Genomic DNA, 13,415 nt, shown 5'->3' on the forward strand with positions numbered 1-13,415 from the left:
TTTTTTTTTTTTGAGACATGGTCTCGCTCTGTTGCCCGGGCTAGAGTGCCGTGGCGTCAACCAGCCTAGCTCACAGCAACCTCAAACTCCTGGGCCCAAGCGATTCTCCTGCCTCAACCTCCGGAGTCGCTGAGACGACAGGCATGCGCCACCACCACACCCAGCTAGTTTTTCTGTTTTTAGTGGAGATGGGGTCTTGCTCTTGCTCAGCCTGGCCTCGAACTCCTGACCTCAAGTGATCCTCCCGTCTTAGCCTCCCAGAGTGCTAGGATTACGGGCGCAAAATACTCTTTATACTAGGGAGCCATATTCCCTGCACTCTTTCACCTTAAAGTGCATTTAGCTCTCTCAGGCTTTCGCTTCCAAGATGACAAAGAGAAGGAACAATGGTGGTGCAAAAAAGGGCAGGAGCCATAGCAGCCTATGCACCACACAGACTGCACCCTAGATGTGCCCAAGGACAAGGTCTCAAAGAAGTTCATCATTCGAAACATAGTAGCGGCCACAGCCATCAGGGACATTTCCAAAGCCAGGGTCTTCGACATCTGAGTGATTTCGAGGCCGCGTGGGAAACCGCATTACCACGTGAGCTGTGCTGCTCACAGCAGGGCAGTTAAGAATTGATCTCGTGACACCCGCAAGGACCCACATCGCCACCCCGATTTAGGCCTGTGGTGTTGCCCCATGGCCTCCGCCAAAGCCCGTGCAGGGGGCTGAGTCCCTGAGCACTGAAGAAAGGCTATACTCCGAGAAAAGAGTAAAATGGAAATTATGCCATCTTTTAAAGTCAGTTTAATTGGGCTACCTTGGGTGAATTTAGTTTCCTTTTGGATCCTGAATGGCATGATCGACATGCAATCCTGTAGGGAAGTATTGCTATTAATCTCTTTTTACAGATGAGGAAACTGAGGCACAGAGAGGTTCAGTCACTTGGTCAGAGCCACACCACTCAGAAACAGCAGAGCCAGGACTCGAGCTCAAGAAAGAGCTCCTGTTCTCAACCCATCAGTGCTTCCTTCACGCAAAGCTCAAGAGCCTTCTTCTTGGATCATCGTGATGGAGTAATCCAGCCCCTAAAGCAAGGAGAGGAATAGCACGACCTCCTGCAGCCCAGGCTACAGAACTGGGAGTTGAGCCACGTCCCCACCTGGGTCTAGAAAGGCAGAAGGGGAAGGAACAGCCACAAGAGCCCATGAACTGCTGGGGCAGGTGGGAGAGGTGACCTGCACAGCCCTCCCTGGCGCCCTGACTCCCACACTCCTGGCTTCCTGCAGAGCTTCCTGAAGGAGAGGAAGGAGACATTTCCAGGCTTGTGTTCAGACTGGCCCGAGGATGGGATGGGAGCTGAGGGGTAGGGGACAGTTTCAGCCCCAAGGCCCCATCAGAGCCCCCAGGCACAAGCTGAGCTGCACATCCCCCTCCTGGGTGCAGGGGAAGGACCTGCCCAGAGGTCTCAGGCTAACAGAGAAGCTGAGACCCCCAACCAAACCAGCCAGAAACAGAGCTTGAGACAGCAAGAGGTGCAGCCAGACTGTGCCAGGGACAGAGAGGGTCCCACAGGTTCAGACATGGGGAATGAGGGGAGGTTTCCAGGAGGAGGAAAAATGTGCAGAGTTGAGAAGAAGGAGGAACAGGGATAAAGGCGGCTGCCCAGGTCAGGACTAGATCTTCTTATAATTGACGAGGAAACAAGCTACGAGAGCAGCCAAAACATGAGTGGAGGTGTAGGAGATGGAGGGCATCCCAAGGGACACACTGGAGCGTTCAAAATAATCCCTCAATAAGCTGATTGGTATGTGGAGTGAGATGCCCATAGGACATGCCTGGACAACCACATACTCCACACCTCGCCTTCCGAGGAGCGGCACGGCTTTCGCGTTGCTGGGTGAGGTGTGCCAGCCAGGGGCAGAGCTGACTTGCTGGAAGCAGTGGCAGAGAGGCTGCACATTGCCACAGGGAACCAGCATCTCTACCTTCAGCCTCTCCTCTAGATGTCCTTTGGACCCACATTTAAGGCTGCTGCTTAGCAGCACTGCTAAATTGAGACCCTGCCAGGCCCCCAGCCCAGGAGAGCAAGGGCCAGGTGAAGACTCAGAGGTGAGGGGGGTGGGGAGGAACAAGAACCAGGCTTGCTGCCCTGGATGGAGGTGGGGCCAGGGCATCACTGGGATGCGACTGGAAGAAAGGACAGGGCACAAAGGGACCTTGCTGCAAACCCACAGTTCCCAGCATAGGGGATGTGAGTTAGTCACCGAAGGCCAGCCTCTGGCCCTGCAGGCCACAACTCCAGGAAGGGAGATCTGGCTCTCAGAGGTGTGGGGTTATGCCAGTGACAGCAGAAGGAGACGGGTGGGAGAGACGCTGTACCCACTGCCTGCCAGAGTAGCCCCAGTCCTAACACAGTGCCTCAAGTATGGTTTGTATCAAATAAAACATGTGGGAAGAGGAAGGGAATGGGAGTGGGGGGAGATGAAGAAAGACCCTCCCCAGGGTGCCAGCTGGGTGCTGCGTCACGTCACAGGAGAGCTGGAGAAACAGGCTCAGAGAAGGAGGGAAGAGGGTGAGGGTTCTTGGTTCCAGCCTCCTCGCTCTGGTCAGTGGGCCCCAGGCCTCTCCCCGTCCCCTGCAGGACAGTGTTTGGAAGGGGGGTTGCAGCCTGCCAAGCCAGACCAGGAGAGAGAGTGAAGGAGCCTGCCTGGAGGGTGGGGCACCAGGAGCCTTGACATGGGGCGGGCAGCAGCAAACAAATGAGATGCAAACCAGTGTGTAGACCAAGGCCAGCTGGGTGAGTGCTCAGAACACCCAGCAGGGCCACTTTATTGACCTTTGCAGAGTCCCGTGTGGGCTGGCTTGGGCTGTGGGCAGGGGACGCAGAGTTGGCCATGTGGAGCCAGGTGCTGGGGTGGGAGCAGGCTGAACGGGATCAGGAAGGAGGTGGCTGCCGGGTCACTCAGTACGTGATGGATGTCTTTAGACTTGACTCGACTGTTTTCTTCAGGATGGTGTGGCCGCTGGAGCCGGAGCCAGAGCTGGAGCCAGACACAGAGCAGGACCCCCAAACAGGGGCCTCCTTGGAGCCTGGGATGGCGCTGGAGCCGCCAGTCACGATGCTGGAGCAGTAGGACCCAAAGCTGCCTTTCCCGCCTCCGAGTCCACTAGAGCCGCCCAGGCTTCCACCAACTCCTCCAGACACGATGGCGCTGCCTCCCACCACGGCTGCCAAGAAACACACCAGGGTCACAGCAGGGTCCTCAGCGCCCCATGGGGCTCCCACTCCCAAGTCCCCTGATACTCACAGACAGTGACCTGGCTGGTGTACTCCCCAGACATCCTAGGGGAGAAAGGACAAGAGAGGACAGGCTAAGAAAGGCTGCAAGGAATGCATCCCCAAGTGCTTGTAAGCCTCTCAGAGCAGGTCACCTACCCTCTCAGCAGACAAAGTCCACAATCCTCCAACTTAAAATCCCTCCCTGCACAGTTGTTTGCCCTTAGTGACTTACATTGTTAGGAAACCTCTCAGAATCCCCTCTAGCAAGGAGAGCGCTGTACTGGCATCCCATCCTTGTCCCCCACCTCAGTCCCACATTCCCGGGTCCCTCCAACCTGTCCCCACCTGCACTCCTCGACCTCCAGCAGCCTGCGGTAGGTGGCGATCTCCACGTCCAGGGACAGCTTCGTGCTCATCAGCTCCTGGTAGTCATGCAGCAGCCGCGCCAGCTCCTGCTTGGCTGCTCTCAGGGCAGCCTCCAGCTCGTCCAGCTTGGCCTGAGCGTCCTTGAGGGCCGCCTCCCCATGCTGCTCGGCACCAGCAATGGCGGCCTGCAGGTCAGCGTTCTGGAAGGGGGGAGAAATGAGGGAGAAAGTGGCTGTAAGCCCAACACGGCCTCCCAAAGCACCCACTGTGGATACAGCCTAAAGCCTGGGGTGGCTCACAGTCTCATGAGCTCAGAATTATCCGTGGCCACAACCGTCCTCCCCTAGTCCTCTCATTCCAGGGAAGACACTGCTTCCTCTGCTTCCTCACCTCATGTAGTAGGTTGAATGACGTCCCCAAAACTGTCATGTCTACTCAGAACCTCAGAATATGACCTTATCTGGAAGTAGGGTCTCCATAGATGTAATTAGTTAAGGATCTCATGATGATATCACACTGTATTTAGGGTCAGCCCTAAAACCAATGACTGGTGTCCTTATAGGCAGAGGAGAGGACACAGCAACAGGCACAGAGAGAAGAGGCCATGTGTAGATGGAGGCAGAGGTTGGAGTCATGTGACAGTAAGACAAGGACTGCCAAGGGACTCCTGGAGCCACCAGAAGCTAGGATTCCCCAAGCAGCTTCACATGGAGCACAACCCTGCCAACACCTTGATTTCAGACTTCAAGTCTTCAGAACTGCGAGAGAACACATTTCTGCTGTTTTAAGCCAGCCAGTGTGTGGTCCTTGATTACAGCAGCCCTAGGACACGAATGCACGTCCTTTGCCACCTTCCAGGTGATCTTTCCCTATTTCCTCGCACCCTCAACCCTCAGCACTTTATTGGAGTCTCTCCCAGGTACTTAACACTCTTCCTGCCCCGTATGGATCAGTAGCTACAAGACTCATCTTGGGGGCCACCACGGTGCTTCTTTGGTGCTTCTTTTTCTTTTTCTTTTTTTTTTTTTTTTTTTTTTTGAGACAGAGTCTCACTCTGTTGCCCAGGCTAGAGTGCCGTGGTGTCAGCCTAGCTCACAGCAACCTCAAACTCCTGGGCTCAAGCAATCCTCCTGCCTCAGCCTCCTGAGTAGCTGGGACTATAGGTGCCCACCACCAGGCGTGGCTAATTTTTTGTTTCTTTTTTAGTTGCCTGGCTAATTTTTTCTATTTTTAGTAGAGACGGGGTCTTGCTGTTGCTCAGGCTGGTCTCAAATTACTGACCTCAAGCAATCCTCCCACCTCGGCCTCCCAGAGTGTTAGGATTACAGGCGTGAGCCACCGCACCCAGCTGGTGCTTCATTTTGCTAGAACGGTCTTATTTCAAATACTTTGTCCTATTATCAGAGTATATCAAACCATGTGCCTCAATTTTGGGTTTGAAAATATTACCTCTTTACTTACCTCTCCAATCTAATATTAATAGAAAACTCCTAGAGGAAGGATGAGATCCTTGTCTAATTGGCCTTACAGTTGATTTGTCCTCAGGTCTGATGCAAAAAAAGGAGGAATTCCCTAAAGGCGCTCATTATTCTATTCCCACACAAGCACCCTGTGGATGGGAACAGGTTCTCACTCTGAAGATGAGGGAACAGAGCCTCAGAAAGGTGACGCATGGCAAAGCTGGGACCCTAACCCCTAACCCCCGGGCAGGTGGCATCCAGCCCCCCCAGGACCTGTGCAGGGGAGCCCAGTTCATCATGTTTGTTCAGGGAAAAGAGGAGGGGGCAGCGCTATGTCCCCCAGAGGGACTCCCACAGGAAAGGCACGTTGCTGTGTGTGAGGAGCTGTGTTTCCCAGGCCTGGGTCCCTAGTGAAAACTCCTCAGTGCTGCCCCTGGGCGCTGCAGACCAAGAGTTTCAGAATCAGCAGGGTGAACTTTGTTTAAAAAACAGCTTTCTGAGCCCTACCCTTAGAGATTCTCTCTGGCTCTGGCAGGAGGCCCAGGAACCTGCATCTTAATGGGGGAGGAGATCCCAAAGCAAGGGGCCCGAGTTCCTTGGGGGAAAGCAGCCCCTGTCCCGCTGCCCATCTCTACTACCCCCTGAGTCCCTGGCACCCAGCTTCCCCAACAGGGGCCAGAAGATTGCCTGTTGGGCATGAGGAATAAGAGTCAAAAGAAGAAATAAGAAAAGAGATGGATTAACCTTCTCCCCAAGGATCCAAAAGCAAGATGTACACCTGGACATGGAGTACGATGTGAACAGTCCCCCCGGGGTCGTGCAGTGCAGGATGCTTCCCAGAAAAGCCCACATGCAGGCTAGAATTCATAGGAGGAAGGCTGAATTCATCTTAGATGGGGCTTGAGGTTCTCTCCTCCCCAAATTAGCCAAGGCTCCAGCCAGTTATCAAGGTCCCTCAACACAAACTCACTGGTGCCCTGACTGGGGAGAGGGAAGCTAGGAACTGGGGACAGAGCCGAAGGCACAACGGCAACAGAAGGAGTGTTGGGAAGGCCCTGGGAACCCTACCTGCTTCTTGAGGTTCTCGATCTGACTCTGCAGCCTCTGGATCTCCTGGTGCAGCTGGGAGATCTGGACTTTGGTTTCCTTCATGCTGTCCCCATGAAGCTGGGCAGACACCTGAAGCTCCTGGTACTGAGGGGAGAACAGAGGTGACACCATTAGTCAAGAGGATTGCCACCTTTGACCCCAAGGCCGAGGGAAACACCGTCTCCCTGGTGTCTAGAGGCGGCTCCTCACATCCTCATTGGGAACGTGGGTTAAATGCTTGCAGAAGTCCAAGCTGTCTTCCACAGTTTGCCTGCATTGCTTCCCTCCTGGAAAGGGGAAATGGTCCTGCCCACCCAGCCCGGACCTTCAGGCAGGTTACTGGAACTGCCCCAGTGGGACCGAGGTGGACAACCACCCTGGGGTGTGGGCATGGAGACCCAGCCATTTCCAGCATGGTGCGGCCCCAGCACCTTGGTCTGGTACAGCGCCTCTGCCTCCGCCTTGCTGGTCTGGGTGATCTGCTCATACCGGGCGCGGACCTCGGCAATGATGTCGCTGAAGTCCAGGCAGCGGTTGTTGTCCATGGACAGCACCACAGACGTGTCGCTGACCTCGGTGTGGAGCTGGCCCAGCTCCTGCAGGGAAGACCGACTGAGTATCCACCTGCCCCCTGGCTCCCTCGCCCCTCAGAGCCCAGGGTCGGTGGGCGGGATTCCTGCTTTTCTGCCCCCATTTCATCAGCCAGCCACCCTCGTTCACACTGGGTGGCATTGAGTGTGCCCTGCACCCTTCCCTCTGTGGTGCTCAATCTCCTCCTCTGAAAATGAGGGCCCACAGAGATGGGCTCGAATGACTCTTGCAGCTTGGACATAAAAGGAAAATGGCCTGCAAGCCTCGGAATCCCCGGGTCCCATCAGTCCTCGGAGCCCTCATCACACTCCTCTCCCACTGCTGGCTCCTTGCATCGCCTCAAAGATCGTGTGCCCAGCTGTGGGTTCTGCCTGGAACCCCAGAAACGCACCTGCATTGCGAGTCTCCTCGCCTCCTCAAACCTTGGCTCAAATCTCCTATCGTAAACAAGGCCTGCCCTGAGCGCACTATGTGAGATTGTCACCCACCCCACGTCCCCAGTCCTCCTCTCCCTGTTCTCATTCTCCTTTTTCCCATAGCATTTCTCACCGTCCAACATTCATAATTGCTGTCTTTGCTGAGGCTAGTGCTTGTCCGTTTCCCAGCAGGAAGCGAGCTGTGTGCTATTTGTCTGGTTGTGCATGGAGCTACTCCAGTAGCCAGTGATCCGCACAGTAAGTTCATCACAGTCAATGATCGGCTGACCGACCTGGAATCTGAGCCAGCCTAACAGGCTCCCCTCCTGGTCACTCCCCCCGTGGCCACAGGGAGCTCGCCCGCCCTGTCCCCCGCTTCGCTCCCGCCTGGCCTGGGCAGAGCCTCACTTCTTCATACAGACGCTTCAAGAAGCAGATGTGCTCTCGCAGAGCTGCCAGCTTGCCTTCCAGCTCCATCTTGCTCAGGAAAACCCCATCCACGTCCTGGGGACAGGGAGACAGAAACCGTGTGTCCCCCGCTTCCCTGTGTGGGCCCTGCTCTGGCTCAGGAATTTGTTCACACACTGCCCACCGCCCACCCACCACTGTCTCCAGAGACTCCCCTCCTCCCTCCTCCAGCCCCGCCCTGCCCTGCTTGCTCCTTGGCCTGACACTGACCCACACCACCTTCAGGAAACCTTCCCTGATTAATCCAACCAGTTCTGCTTCTTTCACTCCCTCCCCACCCTCTCCGGTGGTGACACCAGGGCTCATGAGCAGTTCCTCAGTCAGGTGCTGTCTTGGGGCCCTGTGTCCACGTAGATGGCCCATTTCCCTGGGGGCCCTGCATAGAGTGGTAGCATGACCTGAGTCAGGACCTCCCACCTCTGCCCTCCTGGCCCAGAACCGGGCTCCTTGCACAGTGGGTGCTCGGGACCCAGTAAGACACGTGACATCCACCCTCACCTTCTTGAGGACCACAAAGTCATTCTCAGCCGTGGCACGCTTTCGGGCCTCCTCCTCATACCTGCCGAGTAAGTAGGAAAGGACGACGCAGTCTGAGGCGCAGGAGCCTGTGCTCCTGCCTCCAAGCACGACCCGTGGAAAGGACCCCCTTGCCTTTCCACGCTCCCAAGCAGGACACATGACCAGCCCTCTTCCCTCCTTTCCTGCCAGGACGTTTCTGCCACATCCTAGCTATGTCCTTGTTCCACTCTCTCAGCCCACGTGCCCTTGCCGACAACAGCCATGTGACGTCAGCATGTAAGCCACATTCGAATACCTTTTCTCACTCACTACTCATAACCTCCACCTGGGGTGGGCTGTCTGGATTTTATCAGCGAGATTATATGCGTTGGCCAAGATCCCACAGACAGTGAGGCAGCCACAGCAGATCTAAAGCCGGGGTCTCCTGGCCCCAGTCCTGGGGTCCTTCCAGAGCCTTCCTTCCTCTACCTCACAGCTGATCCTCTCAGAGCCCTGGGAGGTCAGAGGGCAGATGACATTTTCCCGGCTTACAGATGTGGAAAGCTAGGCTGGGAGAGGTGACATGCTCTGCTGCAGCCACACTTCTGCTCCTGGCTCACAGTGTCCCCGACCCAAACCTCCTGGTAGTCCACACCACCAGGTGACCTAGGTGGGGAGCCCAGAGCCACAGCCAGCTGTGAATCATGCCCTGGGCCTGCGGATGGTCCCTTCCACCCTGAGACCAGAGAACATCTGAGTCACTTTAGTCCACAGCCTGCTAAACAGGAACTTCTCGAGAAAAACCCACTGAGGCATTGTCAGTAAGCCCTTCCCGGCCCTGACCAGAAACATGGGCCCTCGTGGCTGGGGCCTAGAGGAAACGGGCTGTGGCCCACAGGAGAAGGGTCTTCCTGCCCTTCATCCAAGGTCCTCCAGACCTGGGCAGGGGGGCTGTGGGGCCTCCTTTACCTGTGGCAGGTGGGCACCCTCATAGGCAGGGGAATGGGGATGCAGAGGGTAGAGGGGAGGCCAGTCACGTGTCACTGGCCTCGGCGTGTGGGAGACCCCTGGTGACACACCCAATCCGGGTCCTCCCAGACCCCACCAACCCCCCTGGGGGATCCTCAGGTTGCCTACTTGGCCTTGTACTCCTCCTCCTGGTCCTGGCAGGCCTTCAGCTCAGCATCCAGGGACCCTCGTTCCCTCTGGAGCTGCTCCAGCTGCTTCCTGAGCTGGGCCAGGTAGGCCTCAAAGGCAGGCTGCAGGTCCTGGGGGCTGCCACTCACGCCCTGCTGCTGCAGCAGGTGCCACTTGGTCTCCAGGACCTTGTTCTGCTGCTCCAGGAACCGCACCTGCGGCACAAGCAGAGGGTCACTGAAGCCCCCATGGGACTCCCTAGGCACAGCCCCTGGAAAGCAGAGCCTTGGGGCCCCTCAGTCAACCGCAGCTTTCCCTGCCTCCTAACCTAACCTGGGTCTGGGGAGCCTCATGCCCTTCCGTGAGACTAAGCACATCAAAATGACGGGACAGACTAACAGGGAAGGTCCTCCCACTGCTGGCCGGCTGTTCTCTGCCCCGAGCCCAACCATGGAACAACAAGGCCTCAGCTTAACCAGAGAGACTCCAGCTGGACCACAGGAGAGACTTCCTGGCCGCAGAAGTGATTAGAAAAGTGGTGCAAGGAGGCCAGACTTCCCCACTCCCAAGCCCATCGAGAGCAGCTCCTCTGAGCAAGGCACAGAGACGGGGGCCAGGCTGAGTTGACCCTCACCTTGTCAATGAAGGAAGCAAACTGGTTGTTGAGAGTTCTGATCTCTTGGGTCTCCTGTGTCCGCACCACCTGGAACTGGGGGTCAATCTCAATCTTCAATGGGGTCAGCAGATTCGGGTCGATGGTCACTTCTTGGATGCCCCCCGGAGGGCACAGGGAAAACCCAGACCTGCCACTCCCCTCCCCAAACCGCACCCCCAGCCTTCCCCCTGACCCCCAGGTCCTCCCACGAGACCCTCCTGGGCACCCCCTGGAGGAACTGAGGCTCCTGCTGCTGAAGCTGCCCCTGCTGCGGCCCCCTGAGCGCATAGAACAGGCTGAGCGAGTACTGAAGCCCCTCTGGGCCCGGCACGGGGAGAGAGACATGGCAGAGACAGGCAGTCGCACAGCTGCAGATAGACGAATTGTCAAGGTGTGTGAGTTCCTGCCCCGGGGCCCCGGCACGAGACTTTTATCCCCTCCCATACTTGGGCTGGGCCTTGGAGAGCAAGATGCTCTTGACCTGACTGTGTCTGTCGCTTGGCTCCAGCTGACTTACTCTGACACACTTGGAGAATAGGCATCTGGCACGTGCAGAGCCCAAGGGAGAAGGAGACCCAGACCCTGCCCTTGGAGCGCCCAGACTGGCGGAGAGATGGGCATGGCCCGAAGACAAGGAAGCAGACAGAGGAGACCCAGACTTCAGTGCTGGGGGGTGGGGAGGGATGCCCTGAGCCAAGTCAGTGAGGGCCATTCAAGGAAGGCTTCCTGGAGAAGGAGATAGGGAAGGAGGGAGGGACATTCAAGAGGAAAGGAAGACAGAGGGGGTTCAGATGAGGCATCAGAGGGCCCTGGGGATGCCAGAAAGAGGCGAATGAAGCTTCCTGCGGGAGAATCTTTCTCAAAGAGTTGGAGAACAAAGGCATTTCGCAGCACTCCAAAGCCAGGAGGTTAATGGAGGTGTTATTGCCATCGTTGCCTAAAAGACACTCCAGGATTTGGAAATGAAACAGAAAAACAGGGTGTCCAAGTCCCTCCTCTTGCTCAACCCAGCAATCATCCATGAGACACCACCCCACTGAAACCAGGCGTCTCCATCCAGGATCCGCATGGAACAGGGAGCTTCCAGCCCAGCCTGCACCCCTGCTCCATCCACAAACGCACAGGCCCACCCACCTGCGGCCAAGCTCCGCACCTGTCAGGTCACAAACCAGGGCCCCAGGCTCTGAAATAAAACGTGCAGGAAGAAAAATACTCCTGGGGGACTGAGAGCAGAAACGGGAGGTTCGGGATTCCCCACAAGACAGATTCTGCCTTTGACCCAAAAGTCTAGCGAGGGGAGGAGCACTCTAGGGTCCTTCCGGTGTTCTAGCACAACCTCCCACCCCAGACGGGATTCCTGGCAGGAAGACAACCAGGAGCCTCCATTTAAGTTCCTCTAGTGCTGGCCAGCAGAGCTGGACAGCTCTGATTTTTTCAGAGTATCTAAAATTTCTTCTGTACATGGTGGGAGGGCTATTCCTCCCTGTCCCCCTCCCCTTTTTCTAGAATCTGGTGCATTCAAAAACAAGGATACTGGGGCCTTGGACAATGCAACTCAAAACAAGGACAAACAGGGGCTCAGTGTAACAAACACTCAAGACACGTGCTATGAGGAAGTCAGTCTTAGCAACTCAAACCGTCCTGTAAATACTCCACCCTGAGGCCAGTCAACAGTGAGTGTGACCGCCATGGGATTAAAAGCCCCTTCCTCCTTCCCCTAGCCCCATCAGGCAGCACCCTTGAGCGAAACTGAACTACAGATGACCTCAAGGGGAAGAAGAGACAGGGCCTTCGGTGGGGAGAGCAAAAGAGTTCAAGGAGTGAGGAGCCAGGTGAGGAAGAGGAGAGGAAAGAAAAGGTCCAGAAGGAGAGTTAGGTGCTCCAAGGAGAGGCAGGCAGCATGGAATAGCCCCAGAGTGTAGAATAGGGAGCTGGGAAACGGGCTGAATCCCATGAGGACACACCTCCAAACCCTAGCCCCTGAGGACCACTTGGCAGAAGTAAGGTTTTGTACGGAAGATTTTGCTTCTGGACCCCACGAATGTGCTTGAGAAAGGTCTCCATGGATGGAACTCTACCATCCCTCCCTCTCAGTATTAAGGGTGGAGGACATACTTGGGATGGGACCAAATCCACCACCATAGGACTTCCCCATACTTGTAATATTATAGAATATTAGAGACAGAAACAAGCGTCAAGGTCACCTGGTCCAATGCTTTTGTTTTACACTTGAGGATTCTGAGGCCCCAAAGGGTGTGGGGTGGGGCATGGAGACTGTGTACTCTTGGGTAACCAAGGAGGTTGCACCAGATGACCTCCAAATCTGCTTGTCCTATCACTCTGTGATCCGAGGGGCTTGTCCAAGGCCTCCCACGCAGCTACTCAGGCTGAGCCACCACCCCCACCCAGCTCACACCATTGCCCCACGGAGCAGCCCAAAGTGAAGCTCCTCCCTCCTGCACATGCCCACCCTTCCAGCTTTCTAAGTCACCAGCACCAAACACTTGATCAGAATGCCATGATGTCTGTCTTGTCCGTTCAGCTCAGGGTCTGGCATACACCACGTATCATAAGTATTTGTCTAAAGAGATGAATTTGTATCCATGACAGTTACACCCAGGGACCTTGAATCCCCAGATTTGCAAATGCTGCTGTAACAGATGCTTCCCCTTTTAAAAATAATTTTAAAAATTAAGCAGTCGTGGAGAGAACAACAAACCAGTCTGGAGCCTAAACTAGGCCCCTCACAGTTGAGTGACTTGGCCCTACCTACACACAAAGGTGCGCAGAAGAGAGCCCAGGCTGTACAGCAGCAGCAGGACAGTTAGCTCACATCATGGACTTAACATTAAACCCTGCAATGCAAAGGCTCTCGTGGGCTGTATCGTTCCTCAGTTTCCCCTGCTCCAGGTTGACCATCTTCAACCACTGCTCATGCTCTGCAGCCCCGCCCTGCCCTGGTCCCGTCTCCGTCTCCGGGGAAGCCCCAGCCAGCACAGCTCTCCAGGGCCCCACCCAGGGGTGGGGAGCCTGTGGCCTCGGGCCCACATGTGGCCTTCTGGATCCTTGAATGCAGCCTTTTGACTGAAGTTTGGATTCGGACTCAGGGATCGGGAGGGCCACGTGTGGCCTTGAGGCCCCAGGTTCTCCACTCCTGCGTTAAGAGACTTAAGTTAGAGTCTCAGGGGAAACATACATTAATAAGGTAATTAGACAAGTCTTTAATCATAATTATAAGAAGGTAAAAATATAGGACATGAAAGGGACCTAACCTAGTTTATCCCCTAATTTATTCTCAAATGTTCCAGGAACACTCCCGCCTCAGGGCTTTTGCACTTGCTGTTTCCTCTTCCTGGAATGCTCCTGCCCAGATACCCACACAGCTTGCTCCCTCGTCTCCTTCAGGCCTTTATTCAAAAGCGGTGGCTCACGCCTGTAATCCCAGCACTCTGGGAGGCCAAGGCGGG

The 13,415-nt window shown here is 55.8% G+C and overlaps 1 protein-coding gene across 1 annotated transcript; it reads right to left on the reverse strand.

The window, feature by feature from the left end:
• Positions 1–2,793: 2,793 nt before the first annotated feature.
• KRT78 (keratin 78) lies at positions 2,794–10,353 on the reverse strand. Its single transcript, XM_069491087.1, has 9 exons — positions 9,928–10,353; positions 9,294–9,508; positions 8,157–8,217; positions 7,599–7,694; positions 6,615–6,779; positions 6,163–6,288; positions 3,614–3,834; positions 3,297–3,331; positions 2,794–3,216 (listed from the first exon to the last, which is right to left on the reverse strand). Exons 1-9 carry the CDS (start codon positions 10,291–10,293, stop codon positions 2,951–2,953), a joined length of 1,551 nt encoding a protein of 516 aa, XP_069347188.1. The 5' UTR covers positions 10,294–10,353; the 3' UTR covers positions 2,794–2,950.
• Positions 10,354–13,415: the final 3,062 nt, after the last annotated feature.

Source organism: Eulemur rufifrons, chromosome 16 (genome assembly GCF_041146395.1).
Source record: "Eulemur rufifrons isolate Redbay chromosome 16, OSU_ERuf_1, whole genome shotgun sequence".
NCBI lineage: Eukaryota > Metazoa > Chordata > Mammalia > Primates > Lemuridae > Eulemur > Eulemur rufifrons.

What these genes read in the sequence shown, in the direction of transcription:
- KRT78 (XM_069491087.1), bottom strand. Translation starts at nt 10,293, where the DNA reads ATGTCTCTCTCCCCGTGCCGGGCCCAGAGGGGCTTCAGTACTCGCTCA. An exon ending in TGAAGCGTCTGTATGAAGAA is followed by an intron (nt 6,780 to 7,598) that starts GTGAGGCTCTGC and finishes TCTTCCCTGCAG; the next exon opens with GAGCTGGGCCAGCTCCACAC. An exon ending in TCGAGAACCTCAAGAAGCAG is followed by an intron (nt 3,835 to 6,162) that starts GTAGGGTTCCCA and finishes CCCCCCTTCCAG; the next exon opens with AACGCTGACCTGCAGGCCGC.